This window comes from Vicugna pacos, chromosome 34 (assembly GCF_048564905.1).
Source record: "Vicugna pacos chromosome 34, VicPac4, whole genome shotgun sequence".
In the NCBI taxonomy this organism is placed as follows: domain Eukaryota; kingdom Metazoa; phylum Chordata; class Mammalia; order Artiodactyla; family Camelidae; genus Vicugna; species Vicugna pacos.
In genome coordinates this window covers 5,055,180-5,079,794 of record NC_133020.1, presented here as the reverse complement: position 1 = coordinate 5,079,794, position 24,615 = coordinate 5,055,180, and the positions used below count along the sequence as shown (strand labels likewise).

General features: G+C 39.8%; 1 protein-coding gene across 4 annotated transcripts in view; it reads left to right on the top strand.

Moving 5' to 3' along the window:
* The window catches only part of STK38L (serine/threonine kinase 38 like), a 66,327-nt gene that overhangs the window by 23,270 nt on the left and 18,442 nt on the right, over positions 1 to 24,615 (top strand). For 3 of the 4 annotated variants that reach the window (XM_031670584.2, XM_072954795.1, XM_072954797.1), the window contains 2 exons: positions 22,615 to 22,759; positions 24,269 to 24,320. In XM_031670584.2, the coding sequence (XP_031526444.1) occupies positions 22,626 to 22,759; positions 24,269 to 24,320 (186 nt within the window). In that variant the 5' untranslated portion in view covers positions 22,615 to 22,625. Of the gene's footprint in view, positions 1 to 5,365; positions 5,565 to 22,614; positions 22,760 to 24,268; positions 24,321 to 24,615 lie in introns of those variants that run through there. The other variant, XM_072954796.1, reaches the window with a different exon arrangement.

The following is a 24,615-nucleotide window of genomic DNA, read 5'->3' as shown; positions in this document are numbered from 1 at the left end:
TGGTGATGACATTAATAAGGAAAATAGTAGAAAGCAAGATACTCTGTTTATATGTAGAGTTAAATAGTTTTTAAAAAATTGATCTATAAGAATCCTTTAAAAGTTCTTGGAATCTTTGTCATTTTTATTTTCTCAACATTACATTAGAAACTTATAGTTGACATTTTTATTATGAATTATTATAAACATAAAGTTACAGAGAAAAATGTAAGAAACATTTATGTGTCTGCTGCACAGATCGTAACTTTTTGCTATGTTTGCCTCAGATTTTATTAAAGTAGGAAAACATTATAGGTAGTATTTTTTTTTAATTGAAATACAGTTGATTTACCATGTTGTGTTAGTTTCTGGTGTACAGCATAGTGATTCAGTTATACGTATATGTATGTTCCTTTTCATACTCTTTTTCATTATAGGTTATTACAAGATATTGAATATAGTTCCCTGTGCTGTACAGTAGGACCTTGTTGTTTATCTGTTTTATATATAGTAGTTAGTATTGGCAAATCCCAATTTATCCCTTCCCACCACCAAATCACCCCCATTACCATAAGTTTGTTTTCTGTGTCTGTGAGTCTCTGTTTTGTAAATAAGTTCATTTGTGTCATTTTTTAAGATTCCACATATTAGTGATATATGATATTTGTCTTTCTTTTTCTGGCTTTCTTCACTTAGTATGATAATCCCTAGGTCCATCTATGTTGCCGCAAATGGCATGACTTCATTCTTTTTTATGGCCAAGTAGTATTCCATTGTATATACATGCCACATCATATAGATAGAGTTTGAGATGCCTTTTTAGTCCTCCCTTCTCTTCCTCCCCAGAAATGACTGTTATCTTTGATTTAGAAGTTCCATTGTTCCAGTACATGTATAACTGTACATTGAGTAGTGTTTTGCCTTTTAGAAAGCAATTTTACCTTTTCCAGTTGACCTTCAGAACTCTTGAAGTATGTAGGGAACTATATAGAGTGTTTATTTCACTTCTAAAAATGTGTCACCCACCAAATTACCCCAATTTCACTTAATAAAAGCTATAGGATATGAAGTGATGTTTTATGATTTACAGTATGTCTCATTAGAAATTGAGTTCTGAGGCTTGTCTGTGAAAGCTCTTCACATCCTGCCAGGTTCTCTGCCTAATTTAGAGGACTAATAATTACCTTTAAAAAGTACAAACAGTGTAATAGGACTGGGAAGGAACCTCAGATGGTTAAATTGTTTTAACTTCCTGATTTTAGTGAAATTGCTTTAAAGCTTAGAGGTAAGGTTTCTGCTCATTTTCAGAGAAAATACCCTCCCTGAGTGATGCTTACGGACATGTCAGGTTGGTAAAGAAGTCACTGAGATGTCTTTCTTTGCATTATCTAATAATGCTTTTAGAATTAATAACTGTAGAGTTTGCATATGATTTAAATTTTTGAAAATTTCCACCCCAATTCCTCCCAACTAGTTTTCCCAGCTATGTTTAGCTTTTTTTTTTTTTTTTGCTCCTTGGAAGGAGATACAGTGCTCATCCTGTTTATTCAACTAAAAAAAAAATCTTTTTTTTCCCTTTAAACAGATCTAGTGCTGGTAAAAATTTCTGACTCAGTACTTTTGGAAAGACTACCTCTTTCCACAAATAGATGAGCCCACATACTAGGTCTTCTGAGTGAACTAGTAAATTTCCATGATGTCAGGAAACTGGGTGGAGTTTTGTGGATGCCAGTCCTATGGCATGGGGACTCTTGAGGTTGAGTATGGGGGAGGAGGATCAGGTTCTGGGATTGAATAGCCCTGCAGCCACCCAGTATTGGGGGATTTCCCATTGGGTTAATCTAGTGTCAACCACAGTCATCCGCATGTCATCTGGAGTAGCTGCTGTAAGAGCAGTGAGAGATGCTTGCCTATAGGATGTCCGCCCTTTTATCAGGGTGCCGGAAGTTTGGCTCCGTCGTGATGTATAAACCAAGTTGAGAGCATCACTGTTTCTCTTCACATGGGCTTCTAAATAGCTGGCATTGAATGTGGTTACCGCGTTCTGTTAAGCTAGAGCCAAGCCTCCCCCATGTGTTAATTTTTCTTGAGCACTCACTCTGATCTCTCCCTGCTTGTATCAGAAAGGCCCGCCCAGGCTTATAGGTCACTTGCACTAATTGGTTTTTTGGGTTAGTCTTGCTTTTTTCAAAAGATTATAGGATTTTAAGCGCTCACGTCATCTCTCCTACTATTTGGGTCTCTTCCTGCGAGCGAAGTGTCTGGTGTCCTCCAGGTGCTATGATGCCAGTTATTTGATTAGCCTTACCTAGAACCTGTGGGACTGTTAGCTTAGCTGCTTACTCCTATTTCTCTAATTTGGTCATCCTGAAGCCCTAACTGTCCTGCAGACACCGCCTGATGGGTTTATAGAATATCTTATTTTGTTTTCTGTGATCAATGACAGACGCTAAGTTTGGATGCAACTTTTTAGAAGGGACTTTAAAGAAACCTTAGCCTTCAATTTGGATGTTTGTTTCCCAGGTGGCAGAAATACCTTGGCAAAGGAACTGAAATCAAATGGGTAATTTTAATCCTGAGGTTGAGGCTGGATTTCTTTAACCCATGCCTTTTTCCTCTTCAAAAAATTGATACCCAAACAAAATCCCAACAATATTTTTAATTGAACTTTACAAGCAGAAAATGAACTCCGGATGAAAGAGTGTCTGAAAATTTGTGGGGGAAACAAAGGAAAAAGGGGAGAGGCCCAACTGAATGTTAAAATGTATTTTTACAGTTGTGAAAATAGTTTGGGTTAGGTATGAGAATAAATGAGTAAGTAGATCGGTAGAACAGAGTAGGATTTCAAAGTGGACCTTTACCAGGTGGTTACCTAGTACAAAATTTCTATAGTTGCTCAAATCAGGCTCCTAAGTCTTGGTACACGTTTTTTTTCCCCTTAGTTTTATAAGATGTTTGTCACATTCTTAAGTATGACTCTCTTTCATTTGGTGACACCTTGGGGTTGTTATATTTGCACAATAGACAGACATGAGGAAAGTAAAATGTATCAAGAAGAACCTGGTGCTCTCAGGAGCAAAGAGCTGTACCAGTGGAGGCTTACCCACTTACAGATAAAGGTCAGGTGAGCGATGATGTAGCGGACGGGGCCGTGAGCTTAGGCTCTGGTCTGAGGCAGACCCGCTTCTGCTTACTAGTGTATGTCTGGGGTGGCAGCTTAAGCCAGCCTCAGTTTCCTCATTTGTAAGTGTGGGAAGCGTCTACTTCATGGAACTGTCGTGAAGATGAAAGAACGTCATGCATGCTAAATGTTTAGCACTACCCCTGACACACAGTGTTTGATACAAGTTACGGAAGGTTTGACTTTTGTTAATAAAGACCTTTAAAAGCACCATGAAGGGCTTTTGTTTTTTTAAAGTTCTCAGATTGGTGCTAGTTGTGAAGATTTATAAATAAGGCAACTTTCTTTTCAAGCCAGTTTCACAGTTTTCTTGAGAGAGACAAGCAATTCTTCCTTTAGCAAAAAGGGCTGAAAATTTAAGACTTTTGATTATGCAATGAAGAGAATCAAAGAAAATCAGCACGGATTCCAGCTACCTTTTTCTTATTTGCTGTGAGAATTTGAGCAAGTTCCTTACTGCAGAGAAGTTCTTCCTTTTCGTGGGGAATATGAGAAAAGGAAATGGGTTTGAATTTCAGAGGGAGGGATTTAGGTTAGCTGTGAGAACTCTAATTGTAGGGCTGCCAGCAGACAAGAAGGACTCCTTTTCACCAGTAGGGGGCCTTTCTGGCCTCCTGAGGTTATTTCGGGGCTCCCGAGGACCCATCTAGATGTAGCTTGAACCTGGACTTCAACTCTAATGATGGTATCTTTGCCAAGATTTCTAGCTGCCTCTCAATGTTGGTAAATCCTCTCGCTCATACAGCAGAGCATTCAGATACATCCCCCCTATTTAGACAAGTAAATGAGGACAGCAAAGTTTCCCAACAAGATTATAAACCCTTTAAACAGCTTATAGAGCTGTTCGGGCAAGAGGGCAGATTGAGTGGAGGAAGGTTAACACAGCCTTGTTGCTGGTAGAAGAATGGGCAAGTCAGTCCTTTTAAGCTTCTTTAAAACTAGGAATTAATACAGCAATTTCAGATTTATCGAGAATAAATAAGGTGATCATGTAAGAAAAGACCAGTCATTCTTCTGAGTTGCCTCTCGGAAGTTACAGATTTATTTTTGGCTTCAGCTTTGTTTCACTGCGTCTGGTCATACAGGGTAGGCATGGTGTTGGAACAATAGGACAATAGCTCTGGAGTCAGACGGGGTTGAAATCCCGGCTCTGCTCTTTTGTAGTAGAGAGGCCTCTGGCAAGTAACTTATCCTCTCTGAATCTGTTTCTCATTTGTAAAATGCGAAACTAGTACTTGCCTCACATGGTTGGTGTGAAGGTGGAGGTGATGCACACCGTACTGTCTGGCCCATCGCAGTGGCTACCATGGTGACAAGTGATGACCCTGGTAACAGTAAGGACACTGATTAGTTGCTTTCCAGAGAGCATTCGACTAAATCTCAGGCACACTGCTAAATGCTTTAACATAGAACAATCAACTACTTTATTAAAATTGGTTAATATGTCGTCAGTGCTTGAAACAATACCTACACTTTGCAAAGTACTTAGTCAACACTGGTTAATAATTCTCGTGTGCTGTCATTACCTCTGTTTTGTAGATAAGAACACTGACACCCTGAGAGGTCTTACAGTGCATAAGTGGCTGAGCCAGAATTTAATCCAGGCAGTCTTAGCTCCAGGCTATCACCTAAGAGTTAAAACTAGATATTATGGGAAGTAGGATTGTGAGGTCCCTGAAAGCTTTGCAATTTATGTACTTCTGGATATTTTCACATTTTTACATAAAAGATATTTTACTTTCATAAACAGAAAAAAAAAGATATTTCCAGTTTGGAGGAAAAGTGCATTTTTATATGTAGAAACCTTATTTCATCTGTTACAGATCTCCTGTGGCAAATTCCAGAGACCTGAATATTTGTACACGTAGGTTTACCCTCACGCTCAGGTGTCTTGGACAAGGAGCACACAGGACAGTATGTATGCTTTTGAGAACCACACTTGGGAGCATAATTTTGTAAGGAAGTAATTATAGGTAGCGGTAGGTTCCCAAGCTGAGTCTGTACCACTCAGTGGTGACAAACTTCTGTAATCGCAGTCCTTGTGGCCTTCAAGAAGCTTTGTCACAGTATTTTAGTTTCTAGAAAGTTTGGGGTAAAAAATGTCATTCTTCTGTCATCTGAAAAGCAGGCAGAAACCAGTTATTTGATCCACAGACCCGTAATCATAAGATAGGAAGCAGTGACTCAGTGGCAGACACGGGCACGGGGTGAGAGCCGGTAGGTACCACTGTAGCCGGCACCGTCCTGGCTGTTGGCGCTCTGATGGGCCGCTTCCCTGCAGGTGTCCTGACACGCTTCACCCAGTGACCCAGAGCCAGCGCCGCCCGGGGACTCTCTAGCTGGGTCGGGAGCTCCGCTTGAAGATTGAGTGGCCTGTTCTATCTAGTCCAGGCTTTTCCAGCAGGTATCCAAGTGACTGTGGGCTTCACGTCTGTAAAATGAGGGAGACGGACTAGGTAATAGTTTCTGTTTTCAGGTTCTGTGATTTCTAACCGTCTTGCCTGTTGGTGAACTAGATTTGTGACCGTAGACCTTCAGTGGAGTCTACAAAAATGCTGAACAGAATTGGACTTGTAAGCTGGCTTAGGGAAGGGTTTGCCAGTATACTCACTTGAATTACAGGATATCCTTGATGACAGAAACTATACTATTTACTTTTTATTCCATTTTAGGCATTTTTTCCCCTCCTATATTTGTCTTCCAAACAAACCAGAATTGTGTTCTAAAGATCACAGGTCAATAAAATGGAATGGCCCTGTTTAATACTTAGATAATAAGCTGTTTCAGGTATTAATTTATTATAAAGGTCACTAGCACCCCCAATTTTTTTTTCTACCGTGAAGTTTTTGGTTCTCTGATGTCTTAATGAGGTGGACACCACCTGGATTTTCTCCCAGGTGCAGAAGTCAGGTAATCCGTGTGTTTGGTGAGTCACACGGTATGTCTGCTTTTAGCTGGGAGCAGTTTTCGGTGGTCACTTGTAATGGTCAAAAAGTCTCTTGGGAAAGTTTAAGTCACTCACAATAATTAAAAGTAACTCATAGCTACTTACGTCTTAAGATTGTAAGCGTGGTGATACCATGTTTTAATTTGAGTCTAATGCAATCTTTGCCCTCGAAAAGGACTCCTGTTTATGGCTCTTGTGCTGTTAACTTGGTCTGATCTCTTTTCATTTAGAAAAGAAAAGCACACAAAAAGCAACATGGCAATTTTAAAATTAAACTTAAGAAATATAAAAGAAATTGATACAATGGAGGAATCTACATAAACCTCTCCTGAAGCTATTCAGTGATGTAGAAGCTTTGAATATTCTGAAAGAATAGGAAAATTAAAATACAAGTTTATATTTTTAATTAAAGTCATTTTGGGAAGTATATTAAACTCACAGTGCAGAGATGACCAAGCTTTTTATAACTGGGCTGCTGAGGGATTTCTGTGTTCAGGCTGCTTCCCAAAGCTCGCTTCTCTCCTTTGTTTCACCCGCAGGTCACACCTCATCTTACCCCTCATCGGCTTCCTGCCTCGCGCATTCATTACTTGTTCCGGGACACACCAAACCTTCACCTTTTAGCACAAAATAGGCATTTGGGGTTGTACGGGTGTTTTGAATCAGGCATTATTATGTCCTCTAAGCCAGGCCAAGAAGGAGTAGAAGGGAGTGGGGATCTTCCTTAAACTAGAGCATTCCTTTCATCCCTCTTAGGATTTTCAGGGAGTAACGCCCTCCCCTTAAATAAGACTTGAAGTTAATTTAGCTAAGATTTCTGCTGCCTTGCTTTCTGATTTTGATATGGGCTTTTTGAGTCATCAGTAGAAAAGCTATTTGAGGGGAGAGTGACAATTTGAGCCCTTGTAAATATGCACAAATATAAGCCACTAAAAAAAGTTTCCCTAAAAAGAAGTGTAAAGTAGGACTGAAGAACTTTCCAGAATTCCCATTAGTCTTGTGGTTTGCCTTTAGTTTTATTCTGTGACTTCAGACTCTTTTTGCTGTTCTTCATAATCTTCCAGTAAACGACAGCTAAGAATTTGGTTCCTGGGGGGGGAAGTCAAGTACAGGGGTACTTAGAAACCACCTCTGTGGGCTGAGGAGTGAAATTTGGTTTCCTTTTACTATTCCTACCCACACCCTCACACACTCTTAAATACTTTTTTTCTTGTTATAAAAATGATTGTTTTCCCATTATGGAAAAATGGGAAAATTCAAAAAGTGATAAAGGACAAAATTTAAATCATCCGTAATTTCACACCATATTTTACCATAATTTACCCCTCCACCCCCATATGGTGGAGTTCATATTTTACCTGAAGATAGAACTTTGTATCCTATTTATTTAACGTTATTTCTCATGCTATTAACTTTGGGGGGAAATTTTTCTTCAGTGTTATTTCTGTAATATTTCATGCTGTCATCATTCCACCAGTCATTTCACTTTTAAAGGTTTGCTATTTTATTTGCTATTTTAAATTTACGTATCTGCTATTTTAAATAAACTTTGATTAAAAAAAAACCTCTATAAATCTTTGCTACAATTTTGATTATTTTCTTAGCATAGATTCCTGAAGGTAGAATTATTTATGTCAAAAGATTAAAAAAAAACTTTAAGGTTCTTGATACAAATTGCCATATTTCCTACCAGGAAAGGATTACATCCCTACCAGTTAACATAAGCACAGGGAATGTTACCATCAAGATGGTGACATAGGCCACTCCTGACTTCAGTTGCCCTCACAAGAAGGCTAACTGGCAATTGACACCCACTGTAAAAATCCCAGAACCCAGGGTTGAGGCTGGACTGTGGAGACCGAGAAGGACACGTTGGAAGGATAAAAGGAGCAGCTACCCTCCAACGCGTTGCGCTCCCCTGGACCAGCCCTGCACCACAGCAAGAGAGCCCCCCTGAGTCTGTGATTTTTCCAGTGGGAAAAAGAGCCCAAGGTGGACTTCCAGCTTCCCCAGTGTGATGGGACACTTCCCAGGAAGCCTTCCAGGGTCTTACCTCACAGGGTTCACTGGGAAAATCTGCAGGACTCAGCCACTGGGAGACACTAGAGACAGAGAAGTAGGGCGGGGTTCCCAGCAACCAGCGCTCAGATCTGGGCAGACCACACTCCTGCCTACAGTGATGCCTGAGCAGAGATGCCGGCTGCTGGCTCTGTCCAGCTGCAGAACCAGGCTGGTGGCCTTGTCTGGCCAGGGACCTCAGCTAGCAGCTCTGCCTGATTTGGGTCTCCAGCCAATGAGCAGACAGGCCATAGAGCCCATTCTATGGTCCGACCCAGGCAGGGAAGCACATTCCCAGTCCTGCCTAACTGCTGAGTGTATCCTCCAGTCCTGTCTAACCAGGAAGCCTGGCCAGAGACCCTGTGGCCACAGAGCCCATCTGCAGCCCTGCTTGGGCAGGGAGCCAAGCTGGCAGCCTTGTTAAGTGGCCTGAACAGTGACTCTGGACAGCCATGGAGCCCAGTCTGCGATCCTGCCCAGCTATGGAGCCATCCTGCTGCTCTGCAGCAGAGCCCTGTCTGTGATCCTGCCCAGTTGCTGAATACAGCCTGCAGCCTTGCCCAGGTGGGGAGCCCAGCCAGTGACCCACCAATCTCAGAGCATAACCTGCAGCCCCACCTGTTGAAGGAGCCCGGACAGCAACCCTGGCCATCTGTAGAGTACCGTCCGTGACCCACCCAGCTTCAGGATGCAGCCCCTCCCAAACAGTGAATCTGGCCAGTGACCTCACCCAACAGTAGGGCCCAGCCAGCAGCCGCCTTAATTGTGAAGCCCAGCCAGGGGCCCCACCTCAATATGGAGTCTAGCCAGGAGCACCATCTGGTCAGGAAGCATTACCTGAGACCCCACCCAGCCAGGAGCAATTGCAGCGCCTAGGCCATAGCCCTGCCCGTTTATGGAGTCCGACCAGCAGCACCACCTTGCCAGGGAACACAGCCCCCTACCTCGTCCTACCAGAGGTGATTACAGAACCCAGCTAGTGGCCCCACCCAGTTAGGGGGCTCTCCTAGCAGCCCTGCGTGAATTTGGAGCTCAGCCAGCAGGCTCACCCAATAACAGCACCCCCACTTACTTCAGAACATGGGCAGTGGCCTCACCCAGTTAGAAACCCCAGTAGCAAGCTCTGCCTGGCCACAGACACCACCAGCTCACCTGTCCAGTATCCCAAACTGAACTGACTGGTGAATGTCTTCCCTCAGCAAAGCGAACCTACAAAGACTGGAGGGGGAGACCATTTCCCTTAATGTGCAGACACCAACACGAGAAATCAAGGAACACAAAGGATCAGGTAAACATGGCAGTACCAAAGGGAGTTATTAAATCTCTGACAACTGACCCTAAAGCAATGGAGATCTAGGAACTGTCTGACAAAGAATTTATAATAATCCTCTTAAAGAAGTTCAGTGAACTATAAGAACACTCGGACAGACAACTAGATGAAATTAGGAAAACATTGCATGAACAAAACAGCAAGTTCAGCAAAGAAATAGAAACTATCAACAAACAACCTAGACAGAAATCTTAGATCTAAAAAATACAATGACTGAACTGAAAAATTCAGTTGAGATTTCAAAAACAAACTTGACCAAGCATAAAAAGAATGAATGAACTATAAGATAGGTCACTGAAATTATTTAGTCAGAGTTGCAAAAAGAAGAAGGAAAAAGAGCAAAGTAAACCTACAGACTTATGGGCCACAATTAAGAGATGCAAATATTTGAAATCCTAGATGGAGAAGAGAAAGAGAAAGGAACTGCTGAAAACTCTCCAAATGTGGGGAAAGAAATGGACATCCAGATTCAAGGAGCCCAATGGATCCCAAATAGGTTGAACCCAAAAAGGACTCTACTGAAACACATTACAATTACATTATCAAAATTCTAAGAAAAAGAGAGAGTTTTGAAAGCAGCAAGAGAAAATTGACTTCTTATGTACAAGGAAGGCTGCATAAGATTATGAGTGGGATGATAATATTCAAAATATTGAAAGAAAAAGCTTTCAACCAAGAATGCTATACCCAATAAAGCTGTTTTTCATAAATGAAGGAGAGAAAAAGATTTCCCCAAACAGACAAAAGCTGAGGGGTTTTATTACCCCTACACCTAACTTAGAAGAAATCCTGAAGGATATTTTTCAAGCAGAAATAAAAGGATGCTTTTAATAACATCATAAAAACACATGAATGTGTAAAACTTACTGGTAATGGTAGATAAGTCAGAGTCTTTAAAATTGAAATGATGATATATAATTCATAACTCTAGTTTAAAAGTTAAAAAACAAATGTATTAAAAATAGCCAGAATTATAATAATTTGTTATTGGACATATAATATTAAAAAGATATAAACTGTAATAGCAATAACTTATAAAGGGGAGGAGGAGTAAAAGTATAAAGTTTCCACATGCTATTGAAGTTAAGTTGTTCTCAGCTTAAGGTAGGATGTTTTATATAAACCTCATGGTAGTCACACAGGAAAAACCTTCTATAGTAGGTGCACAAAAGATTATGATACAGGAATCAAAGCATACTGCCACAAAAAGTCATCATTCATAAAACAAGACAGCAGGAGAGGAAGAAAAGAACAAAGGGTCTACAGAATAGTCAGAAAACAACAAAATGGCAGTTAATGGATTAAACTCTCAGATCAAAAGACATAGAGTGGCTGAATGGATTAAAAAAAAACAAGATCCAATAATGTGCTGCCTACAGGAGACATTAGCTTTAAGAATATACATAGACTGAGGGTGAAGGGAAGGAAAAAGTCATTTCAAGCAACTAGTAACCAAAAGAAAGCAGGGGGAGCTATACTTACATCAGACAAAATAGACTTTAAGCTAAAAATGGTCAAAAGTGACAAGAAGGTCATTGTATAATGATAAAGGGGTCAATCCATCAAGAAGATGGAATAATTGTAAATAATTATTCACCCAACATCAGAGCACCAAATAGAGCAAATACTAACAATGAGAAGGGGAAATGAACAGTCATACAATAATAGTTGAGGACTTTAATACCCATTTCAATAAAGGATAGATCATTCCGAAAGAGGATCAATAAGGAACCAACAGATTTGAATAAGACCAACTAGATCTAACAGACAAAAACAGAACATTCCATTCCAGTAGCAGCAGAATGCACATTCGTCTCGGGTGTACAGGAACATTTTCTAAGAGAGATCGTGTGTTAGGCCACAAGACAAGTCTCAACAAATTAAAAAAAAAAGAATTATATCGAGTATCTTGTCTGCCCACACTGGTATGAAACTAGAAATCAGTAACAGGAGGAAGGCTAGAAAATTTACAGAAACATGAAACTGAATAACACAGTCCTGAACAACCAGTGGGTCAAAGAAGAAATCAAAAGAGACATTTTTAAAATGTGAAACAACTGAAAATGAAAACGCAACATACCAAAACTTACGGGATGCAGCAAAAGCTTCTAAGCAGGAAGTTTACAGTGAGAAAAGCAAAGCATACCTTAAGGAAGAAGAAAGCTTTCAAGTCAACAGCCTAACTTTATACACCTACAGGGACTAGAAAAAGAACAAGCTAATACTAAACTTAGTAGAAGGAAGGAAATAATAAAGATCAGAACAGAAGTGAATGAAATAGAGAACAGGTAAGCCATACAAAAGATTAACAAAACTAAGTTGATTCTTTGAAAAAACAAAATTGAGAAATCTTTAGCTAGACTAACCAAGAAAATAAAAAAGAGGACTCAAATAAATAGTATTAGTGAAAGGGGAGATGTTATCCTGATGCCACAGTAATACAAAGGATCATAAGAGACCACTATGAACAATTACATGCCAACAAATTGGACAGCCTAGGAGTAATAGATAAATTCCTAGAAACATATAGCCCACTAAGGCTGAATCCCAAAGAAACGGAGAATCTGAACAGACCAATAATGAACAAGGAGATTTAATCAGTAATCAAAAATCTCTCAACAAAGAAAAGCCCAGAACTAGGGGTTAATATCCTAAATATACAAGAAACTCATACAACTCAATAGCAAAATAACAACCCAGTTACAAAATGGGCAAAGGAACGCATAGAAGCAAAGAGCAGATTGGTGGTTTTATTGTGCCAGAGGCGGAGGTGAGGCTAGAATGAGGAGGGGAAATAGGTGAAGGTGGTCGAGTGTGCAAACTTCCAGTTTTAAGATGAGTAAATTCTCGGGATGTAATCTGGTGACTATAGTTAACAGTATTATACTGTTATTTGAAAGTTGAAAGTATTTGAAAGTATTATATACTTTCAAGTTGCTAAGAGAATAGATTGTAAAAGTTCTCAGTAGACACACGAAAATTATAACTATATGGGGTTATGAATGTTAACTATATTATGATAATCACTTCACAATATATACATATATCACATCATTCTGTTGTACATCTTAAGGTTTCACAATCTTATAATATCAGTTATATCTCAATAAAGCTAGAAAAAACATAACGCATGAGCACAGATGATGTATATAATAGTGTCCGATGGTCAACTGGAAGCCACCAAGAAGGTTTTCCACAGAATTGTGGCTACTTTCCTGTAGGGAGTATATTGCATTATTTTTAAGTTATTCTGTCTTTGACTTACTGGTAAAATTGGACAGTTTTCATAAATTTGTTAGCTACTCATGTATTTGGCAATCAGTATTATCCATTTATTATTCGGGTTTTATTGTCTCTTTACAACTTTAATGTTCAAAAGCTGTGTTATGAACTTTATATACATTTTAAGAAATATGATTTGTTATTTTTAACATAGGTATAAGGTATTTTTAACACAAAGATTTAAAATATACTTTTAAAATACACTGTTATTTTGAGGTTTTCCTTTAAAGTACTGTCTTTTCATCTTGTTTGACATCCGTATGTGTATATTCCAAATTTTTGTGTAATGATACCTAGTGCTGTTTTCAGTATAATGATTGCCTTTTAAGACCCTTTTCCTTTAAGTTATTCATCTTATTTTTAAGTCATTCATCTTATTTTCCTTTAAGTTATTCATCTCATTTTCTTGTAATTTTTTGAAGTTTAATTTTTCCCCTGTTCCTTGCCTTCCTTTCCTTTCTCTTCCCTTTCTTTTTCTTTCTTTTCCTTTTTTTTTTTAAAATATAGTTTTTATGTTCCCCCTTTTGAACCATTTGAAATTTATTTTGCCCTTTGGAGTGAAATGAACATGTGACTTGCTTTTTTTCCCAAATGGATAACCAATTGTTCCAACACATTACTTGAATAATTCTTCCGTTCCTTCCACAGTCTGTGATTAGATTTCTTCATAAAAAGGCCAACACTTTGGTTTTTTTGGATCGAGATTATCCTTAGGCATTTTATGAATGTTGAGCCCTGTCTCTTCTTCCTTGCTACTTTTGTGAGCAGGATTATTTTTCCATTTCTAAATGTGTATCTTTAAAATTAACCTTTTTAAAGCATAAATTTTAAACTTTACATTGAACCCTTTATTTAAAAAATCGTTTGTCTTATTTTCACTGATCCATATTCTTTATAATAGAAGTGAAAGGTATAGAAAACTCATGTTGTTGGGCATTGAAAGTAGACGGGGATGGGGGAGGGTATAGCTCAGTTGTACAGCGCATGCTTCGCATGCGCGAGGTCCTGGGTTCAATCCCCAGTACCTCCATTAAATAAATAAATAAGCCTAATTACCCCCGCCCCCAATAAATACAATTAAAAAAAAAAAAAGAAAGTTGATGGAAACATGACTGACAGGGCGAAGGGTGGGCTAGTTACTTTGGGCGCATAAGTATCCTGATACCTTCTTTGTTCATCCTGCTCCTCCATTTCTCAATTCAGAGCCACAGCTTAAATCTCGTAGCCCAGAATTCTCCAGCTCGCTGTCATCTCTCCCTCTCACACTCTCTCGCTCTCCAAGAACTTCTTTAGGCTACTAAATTCATGTCTGTAAATTCTATAACTTCTCCATATATGAATTCTATATAAATAAATTATTAATAAAATAAAGGTATATCTCTATGTTCATAATCTATTAGTTCTTGGTTTTTTTTTTTTCCCCCTTGTTAGTTTTGTTTTAGCTCTGAAGAGTTCTCCATTGCCAATAGCTTTGAAGTCCTCCCTCTGGTCCTCCCTCATTCCCCCACCTCTCTGTGGCCCCCCACTTCCTGCCTTGTAAATTGTGATTTTTTTTCTCTTTTAGTCTAATAAAGGCGAGTATGTTCCTATGTGTGCTTACATGTGTACTAATTAATAGAAATTGATTTGAAACTCTTTTAGGGATCCTGCTACTGTCTAAAAGTTTCTCCCCACCCCCGGTTCTGGTGCTAAATTACAAGTATCTGAAGTTGTTCGGCATTTCAGCTGAGGTAGTTGGTTTTTTGCTTTTGTTTTTTTTTAATTTAACTGTGACTTGGTAGATTCAGCTGAGCAACTTTTGCAGGCAAAATCTAATCCATTACTGGACAGAGACAGAGCAATAGAAAAAAATAATCATGTAAGTATATTTAAGAGTGGGTGGCTTCTTTCCGAATATTTTTGAGAAAAATGGGTTACTTCTGTACTTAAACACTAAGATCTGTAAACAGGCCAGTTTTTAGATAAAATTACTACAAATTTAACTCTTAGTTTAATTGTTTACATTTGCTTCATAAACACTTTCCCTTCTCATTGCAAATTTAAAAAATAACTTGCAGAGGGTTTTTGGTAATTATTTGGACCAACACACTTAAGTGGTCTGCTATGAACAGAATTACTGTAGCCAGATAAGCTTTTGGGAGCTCAACCTTTGAACTGTAATTTGATCAGCAGAGAAAAATGTCTCTTTTTAAAACAGTTTTGAAAATAGAAACAGTAACGTTGGCTTCAGCACAACTGTGCCATCACCACCAGGCTCCTGACACACAGACAGCGAGGACAGCTGTCTGTCTATGAATTTGCTCCCCTGGACTAGAGAACAGGGCACACACCACGTTAACTAATTAAAAACAAAAACAAAAACTCTTGGCATGAAACACAGTAAATGGATTATAAATAGATTGGATGTCTGTTGCCTCGTGAGAATTACTCCATCTTGGGAGAGGAGAGGTTAGTTCTTCTCTGAAACACTTTCTCCTGTCTGGGTCATACCCCCCAAATCACCGCTGACTTCTAGTAAGACTTCTACTGAAAGTTTTCTTTTTCTTTTAACTTCAAGTCTTTCTGTTTAGAAAACTAGTAAGTTGAGGGAGGATATAGCTCAGTGGTGGAGCACATGCCTAGCATGCACAAGGTCCTGGGTTCAATCCCCAGTACCTCCACCAAAATAAATAAACAAACCTAACTGCCTCTCCTCAAAACAAAAAACAATTTTAAAAAACTCAAAAAATAAAAATTCAAAACATTTTGAAAAACCCTCATAAGTACGTTCTGATACATTTCTCTTCTCTCTCTATAAAAGCAATCTAAATTTTCAAATCAAATAGGTTTTAAGACTAGAAGACATAGGGGCTATCCAGTGGGGAAGAGATTTCCAAACTAACTTACTAGGCAGTCAAGGCAAAAAGAATGGGCAGGACAATTAGGTAAGAAAGGGAAGAAAACTAATCATTTTCGTGCATTGAATGTGAGCCACGAGATGTTTTAAAAATATTTTTTCATTTATGTATTGATTTACCAAACACTTACATGCCATTTTTCTGTGCTAGGCACGAAGTCCTTTACAAATATTAACTTTTATAATTCGTATAAGTCTTGCGTTAACATAATAAGCATGTACACAAGTTGGCCATCATTATCTTTATTATCTTTATTTTAGTCAACAGAAAACTGAAGCACAGAAAGTTTAAGTAACTTGCTTGAAGTCACACAGCTCGTGCGTGTCTAGGCCACTGTGCGCTGCCATCCCGGGGGCATCACATCAGCTCTGAGGGTTGACGTGGGTTCTATCTATTTCATTTTATTTTCTTTGTTTTGTTTTATTTTCCTTTTTGTTTTTTTTTTAATTTTTATTTTTAAACACCTTTATTGTAGTATGGTTCCTGTACAGTAAACTACACATTTCAGATTTACAATTTGATGAATTTTGATAGATGTCTACACCAATGAAATCACTACCACAATCAAGATAACTAACATTTCCATCCCTCCGCAAAAATTATATTCATTTTAGAGACGTGGATCCCGTGTCTGGTGAAATAACTAGACAGGATCAGCCTTGAACTTCTTTTCTGAAACCCAGAGGTAATTATAGATTTCAATCTTTTCAGCTGAGTATCTGAGCCCTTCTTTTAATCTCATCTGCTACTGTCTTACACTGGGCCCTCATCACCCTGTACTTAACCAAGGAGTGTAATCTCAAATGCTTATGGGGAACAGGTAGGTAGTAAGACCAGTGAAGGGCGCTGGGCCTGAGGAAAGGGGACTCTGGCCGGATGCAGGATTGCAAGGGGCCAACTGCTTCTCTGGCAAGGATGCCTTCTGTTTCCAGGCAGGAATGTGTGCTCATGTGTGATAGATTGGATTTTTCAGGGGGAACCAGAAGTCTGGATTTTTATGTGAAATTTTCCAATTTCTAAGTCATGGTACAAGCCAAACAAAATATGGCTGCAGGCCACCAGTTTGCAGCCCTGACTATTACTGACTGAGCCCTGGTAACGTGACGCGCTCTCCTCCAGTCTAATCTCCGCCCAGCCCTTTTGCCTTCCTCCCTGTCCTGGCATTGTCTAACTGAAGTGCCAGTCAGAATTGTAGGGGTGGCTGGGAGGACTACATTCATTAAAACATAAGCTTTTTAGAAGAGTTTTGGTACTTGGGTGATCACGCAGTTAAAGTTCTTTATTGGCTGCTAGTTTCTCCACTTAATTAAAAGCCTTGAATGACTCCCGTTCATACTCAGGAGGATTTTTCACTTAACATGGTGAAAGAGGAACGGTATGATCCCTAGCTGCCCTTCCACCCTCATCTTTGGCTGTTTCACCACACCATTCTCTGTATTCGTGTGTCAGTTTATTTCGTGCTCTTAGACTTCTTCCTGCTCTGCTCTATCCATCTAACTTGTGAACTCACCCCACCACCGCTCCCCCCAACAGGATTCAGCCCAGGCGTCTCCTCCTCTCTGAAATCTCTGATGACACTTTTCCTGGGAGAACTGATTTTTTTCCCTTCTTTGTGTCCCTGTAGGATGTGAACTCCCAAGGGCAGAGACTGTGTTTGATCCATCTTCGAGCTCTCAGTGCTCTGTGCAGTGCTGACAGTGTGTATCTGCAGGCATGTTGGTTGGAAATAATACAACTGGTAAAAGTTCGTGCTGGGACTTGAGCTGTCACCTGATTGAATTTCTTGCTCTTTCGGATTGTGCCGCAGAGAGGAAAGAGGCTGTGGCTGCCCTGTTATCATCAGGGACTCAGCAGAGACTGTGTCCAACCTGAGGACCTGGTGTAGCCTAGGGCACTGTGGTTGCATTTAGGAAAACTTTGATGCTGAAGGCATTAAGGATACGCTTTCCTCTGAAGTGCAGTATGTGAAGACTAAGGTGAAATCACTGGTTAAATAGTGTGTTTTACGAGTCAGGTAAAGCGGCTCTGTTTTCCTATTTTGGAATTTTGATGGTAAATGGTTGCAGACACCACATCTATTTATAGATGGCCCGAGTGCCAGATTTGTTATCTCCTTTCCCCAGGCTTGATAGACGAAAGAATGCTGGAGTCTACTCTTGGTAGTGTCTCCATTAATGAATAGGGGAGGCTGGAGAAAACACGTGAACAGGAAATTCAAGGGCACCTCGTGTTGTTTTTATCAGTCCAGGAATTCTAGACTTGCAAATTGTATCCTGTTCTTTTTCTAGCGAAAGAAAGGGCTTTAATAAAAGACAAAGAACAGTGTGAAATCCATTAAAGGAATAAATTTGCCATTATAATAAGTGCCAATCTTCCAGATCATTCTCTGTCATAATTTGGTCACTTCTGTTCTCAGTTTTGTTTCATTTGAATTTTATAGAGCCTATTTTTGTCTGATTACAGAGCAGTAACTTTTTCTTGGTTTTTTTTTTTCTTTTAGGCTAATTTCTAAAAGATATTATTTAATCAAGACTAAGGGGTGGTAGTTTTGGCTTTTTCTGCAAGTTGTATTTCTCAAGCAGGATTTGTCTTTTTGAAGGTTAACATAACACTAAATGATTCTGTGGTTTTCAATCCAAAGGAAATTATGAGATATGAAACACATGTAATTTACAGTCCATTAAATTTGAGGTCGGTTGCTCCCCATCATTTGCTGGATGCCTGTTGCGTGCTCAGCACTTTGCCAGGTGCTGCGATAGCTTCATTCCAAAGATAAGTAAGACAGAGGGTTTTCTCTGATGTGGTTTTTCAACAAGGTGGACATACTTGCATGTATGTGTAACGAGAATAGAAGGAACAGCCAGTGATCATGGTTAAATTACATAGTGTTTGGAAGTTGTTTTTCATTACTTGATACTGACTTCTGGATTTCAGAGTTATAAACTCATTACATCTTTATAGGGGAGGAACCTGATCCTCTGTTTACCCCTTTTTTATAAAGACCATACCCTACCCAGGTTCATACATTTTTATCTAAAACAACTGCATATTGATTTCTGTACTGTGAATGCAGACCATTTCCATTGTTTGCAAGTGTTTTCAACTCCCTAACATTGTTTTTATGTTTCACAAAAATTTCTCCCAAAGCTTTGCTCAGTAACATTTCTGCCTACTGCTAGCCCCCCGCCCCCCCCCCCCCCCCCCATTTTGCATCATCTGTAAAGCCCAGTCAACAGCCAGGCTTAATATTGGCCACTCCTCCAGCCACTTTCCAGTGGGCAGAGATGTCCCAGGCAAGATAGCAATCAGTCTTTTTTTATTATTATTATTATTTTAAAGATTCCACCTTATCCTATGCCAGTAAACAGTTAAATTGAGTAACAGCTCTCTTGTTTTGGTTCCTCAGTTTCTTATTGTGTAAATCAGTAAATTGCCACAATGTGTTGTCTGTCAGCCTCTCCTGGGCTTTGTGAGGATAAAGTGGCTTCCAGAACTGGATTGCCCCGGGGCGCTGGCAGCTGGGGCAGGCCTTGCCCCTTGGCCGATGGAGCAGAGCAGCCAGTTCTGCAGGGCTCCCTGGCAGCCTGTCCGCTGCTTTCCAAGGCCACACCCCCAGTTCATCATTCATCTTTCTTTCCGAATTCTACAAGCATTCCTGATGTGTGAGTTCTTTGTGCTTCTCTCAAGAGGCATTTTAAAAGGTTTTGTTTGTTAGTTTTTTCACCGTTTGCTTTTTGAAAGGAAAATGTAGACCTTGGACAACTCTAGTTGGGTCTTGACCTTTTTCCTCCTGGAAGTTGGCAGACCAACTTGAAAATTCTCTGTCAGCTAAAGATACTCTGGGCAAAGCAGAAAGCATTCTAAAATCCCTAGGTCCTGCTCTCTGTTAGAGTTTCTAAGCTCCCCCCTCCCCATATTGAAAAAAAGTAGCAGGCACTTTTTTTTTTTACTAGTGTTTGAAGATCATTACCTATATGAACTTAGATTTGATGTGCCTAAAGGAGGCGGCTTAGGCAAATTGTATACCCATCCCCCTTTTGAGAGTTTAGGATATGTATTAACATATTAAATGATGCTGGGAAGTCTTGCAGTAAGAAACTTTGTATAACATGGATTTCCTGCATTAATTTGAATTCTTCAACTTCCAGCGCATCCTCCCCAGCTCCCACCTTCCCACCAAATCCCCAAATGCCAATTAGCAAACATGATTTGGGATGTTTGCCATACACCATCCCTTTTCTTCTTTTCCTTTCTTTGACTTATTCTGCATCTGATCCTGAAACACGGAACATGAACTCGGTGATTCTGAGGTTTCCGAAGGAGGTATGGCAGTATAGTGCGTTAGATAGCGTACCAAACCAACATCTTGGTGCTGAGAAACCACTTGGCCAGGATAATTCTAGAACTTAATTGTATTATTGTTTAAAAAAGAACACTCGTTATTATTAAAGCATTTAACATATTAAAAAATTAAACTAGGTACCTGAAAAAGTGTCTTACATTTGTGTTAGATGACCTTAGACTTGGCCTGTGAACCAGGCAGAGCAAATATAATCTTTGTCTTGGGGGAACGTGACTTGAGTTCAGAGTGTTCTGGTGATCTGACAAAGCCCATGTGATCAGTTAGCGGCAGGGTCTGGATTCGATCTCTAAATTTCTGACTCCAAGTTTCAGTATATTTCTTTTTCCACAGTTGCTAACTTTTGTAGGCCATTTTTGCCAATGCTTTCAACTCTCCTCCCACCCCACCCCCCATTTGATAGGTTGACTCATTCATTCATGAATGCCTACTGTGTGTCCAATACGGTGCTGTCAGGGTGAACACTTGAAGATGAATCAGAAGTTCCTGCCCAGAGGTGCTCCGAGTTTAGTGGGTTGGGCAGATGGTGTGATCAGCACCAGCTTCTGGGATGTATTGTTACAAAAGTTAGAGAACACACTTGAATGAATGCGATTGGTCTGTTCTGGTAGATTGACGTCTCATCCGATGGGGAATGTCAGAGAAGTCGCCACTGTAAGATTTCAGCTAAATTGGGCTGTAAAGGATCGGCAGAGGTCCTGCAAATCCAGTGTAGGACATGACAGGGCAGGAGGGGTCATGTGAGGGCTCAGAGGCATGAAAGAGCCAAGTTATGTCGGAGAAGAGTGAGTGGTGAGGGAGGGCAGCAGATAACGCTGAAAGGCACGTTGGAGATAGCACTTGGGTGGGGTGGGACCCCGCAGCTCACAGCTGGGTGACTGTTCCGAGCTTCAGTTCCTTTCCTCGCCGGGCTGTTGGGAGGATGAAATGCATTCATACCTGGGAGTGTCACTGTCCTAAATCTTCAGGGTAAAAAAAAAAGGAGAAATCGATGAAATAAATGATCATAAAGTTCCTGGCGTGTACCAGCAGTCTGGGTGTGTGAGTTGGTCTTGCCAAGTTAATTTGACTTGCTATCCATGCCATGAACAATTTTAAACAAGTAAGTTGATCAGCTTCTTGCTTCAAAAAGATTTAGAGTAGCCAGCAGAGGAACAAGTTTATGGTGTGAAAGTAATAGATGCGCTTTTAGGCATAATGAGGCTCAAGCAGGAAGTGGAGGTATAAACCCGGTAAACTGGCAGCAGTGGAGCTGGGAGTTTGCCAGCGTTAAATTGTTTACTTTCCACCTGTTTTTGGCTTGTTTGATGTGAAGAACAAGAGAGATCTTTGGTTCATTCCATTTTCCCTGGAGTCTAGTCCAGTTCAGGTCCACATCCAGGGGTCTGAGTCTTTCTGTAATTAAGGAGAGGTGGGTGTTGGAGAGTAAATGGCAGATCTGGGGGGACTCTTTCCAGCTGAGAATGCAACACTGGATGGTCACCCTGCTAGGCTGCATCTTCTCTAGGATGGTCTGTTACGCTCTCCATCCAGAGAAGCAAAAACCACTTTAATGTATGGAACCATTCTAGGTTTTTTTTTTTTGCCCCAGTTGCAGACTGAGCTAAGCAAGTCTGTTAGGGTCAGTGCCCATCAATAGCTTCCACCAGAATTCAGTCTGTCCCCCTCTGGAGTAGTCATCTTACTACATTCCTTATCTCGTCTAATGGTCCACATTATCTTCTTTAAACCAGTATTTGGCTGGCCCAGTGGGTTTTTAAAAATTGACACTTGAATGGCTTTAAGTAGACAAACACTGTCCAGGTAAAGCCATCAAGCTTCCCTGTTGTCACCTGGCTTGATTCATACTTTTGTGTTTCCTGCCTCGTTCCTGTAGGCATTTGAGTTTCATTTGAAAATGAAATTGGACCTTACCATCTGGAGGTATGCTAGACCTTGTCATAGCGCTGTTTGAAATGACGTAGGATTCAGGATGAAATAGGGCATCCGTGGGCTCCATCCAAAGGGGGCTTGCTTCTAAAAGTAGTTTGTCCCCAAAACATATACCCGTAAGAACTGCTTTAGGCTGATGCTTGTGCGCATGTTTGATGTCACACTTCAGGATTTATAGACTTTATATGGTAGAAGCTACTTCTTTCGACTGAACTTCATTAACTCTTAGGAGACTTCTGTTTATTGAGGACATAAGTATCAGCAAGCTTTTATGGATTTTATTTAGTAATCAATAAAACCAACCACAAAATAGATTGACCCTTTCTTGTTTTGAATGCTTGTTGAATATGATATTTGGTATATAATTGTGTCCGTATTGTGTGTGGCCTGCCACTGGTGCTTCTCTACTGTAAGTTACCCCTGGTTTTGCCAGCACAAAATTAATTTCTATTTTGGGGGGAGTTGTGCATCTTTCTCTTTCTTTACTATAGCATTTATATCATATTACTTACAACGTTAACGACTCAGATATCTTAACCGTTAGGATACAGTTTTGCCTGGTAGAAGTTAAGCCATTTCTAGAGTTTGTTAAAAGAGAAAGGAAGGTTTTTTTTTTTTACTGAGTAATTTGTGTGTTTGTTGTTCTAGGTTCTGTTACTATGGCAATGACGGCAGGGACCACAACCACCTTTCCTATGAGCAACCATACCCGGGAAAGGGTGACTGTGGCCAAGCTCACGCTGGAGAATTTTTACAGCAACCTAATTTTACAGCATGAAGAGAGAGAGACCAGGTATAGTAAAGGCTGGTCAGAATTCTTGTGTAGTTAAAGAAGATATTATGCTGCAAGTGGGGTGTAAACATGTCCATTAATAATATAAATATTACGCATCCGATACGCTGTTCTTAAGCTTCCTATGCTGACAGTGTGCCTAGTTACTTGTTTCATATTCACAAAATAGCATCTCGTTCTGTGCACCCATATACTGGTATCACATGTCAGTTGATGGGTTAAGTAAAATGTAAAATGATGTGTTAAGTAAAATTATGATATATCTTTGTTTTCTTTTAGCAGGATGCTTTGTGAATGACTACCTTTAATCCAAAAACAGTTATAGTATTGTGTGTTTATCACTGGGAGTGGGAAAATTTAAAAAAAAAATGAATGACACGTTATTTTCCCTTCCGACGCTTACAGTCAGGGAGATCACGCACATAAATACTACACGAAAGAGTGAAAAGTGAGTCCTTTGCTAAGGACGAAGCAGGGAAAGATTGTTTTTGACTAAGGCAATTGGGAAGGTATCATAAGTGGTGGTGGCATTTAAACAGGACTCCAAAGGGAGAAGGAAGAGGTCAAGGAGCAGGAGGAAGGATCATGGAGACAGAAGAAGCCACCTTCAGTGCCGGGTCAGGCGCTGTCCAGTTTAGCTCAGGCTGGATTTTCCGTTTCTTGAGAGCCAGGGGTGCTTGGTTAAGGGAGCTATTCTCTGGTAGTAAAGAGCCTTGCAGACTTTTGAACAGAAGATTTAAATGATCACAGGTGTTTCTCTGGAAGACTCCTTTAGTTGTAATGTACAGAATGGGTTGTGGGAGGAGGGGTTAGAAACAGGGAAGGCTAGTGTAGACCAGGCTGGTGGAAAGGAGGCTCACGTCAGGATATGACAGCTAGAGAGAGGAGAACCGAGTGAGAAAGAAGCAGCATGGCAACACCAGTCCAACTTTGTGAACTAGGACTCAAGGGGAAGAATCGGGTTTTGGACATAATTTGGGGGCAGGTCTAACTACAGACTAGACAGGGCTGAGGAGAGAATTAGAATTAGAAAATTAAACTGAACCAACTGCTCCAAAGTCAGCTTAGAGTAAGGAAATATGAACGAGAGCTCAGAAGCATGGAGAAGAGTGAGGAGAACAAACGTATTTTTGATCAGTGTTTCTAAAGGAAGAGAGGAGAAAAATGGAACAGAGAGGCAAGATAAACTAAGACTTCACCATCAGCAGAAATTCCAAAAGTTTCAACTTAAGCAGAAGGAAGGTGATCACAATCAGGAGGTCTAGATGTAAATATATGGATAAATCTCAACAAAAATTGACTGTATAAAAAAAATCAACAGTAATGATAATGTCATATGTGTTTTAAAAATAGAATTAAAATATTTTTCTGCAGTAGATCATCAGTTTGGAGGAAAGTAAGTAAGGATTAAATTGTTCTTAGAGATAATACAGATGCAACATGCACATTTCTTAAATGGGAATACTTAGAAACATATTTAAAATTTAAATTATTTTTTCTTTTGAAAAGGCAGAAGAAATTAGAAGTGGCTATGGAAGAAGAAGGATTAGCAGATGAAGAGGTAAGTAAACTGTAATTACTATGCCTGGATTAACAATACTGTGTTCTACACTTGCAAATTGCTAAGAGAGTAAATTTTAAATGCTCTCACTACAAAAAAAAAACCAGTAGTAATGTGAGGTAATGGACGTGTTAACTAACCTTATTGTTGTAATCATTCCATAATATATACATGTGTTAAATCATCATACTGTACACTTTAAATTTACACAATATTGTATGTCAGTTATATCTCAGTAAAAGGGGAAAAACTGTAACTGCAATACAAAAGCAACCCCAGTGACTTTTTCACTTAT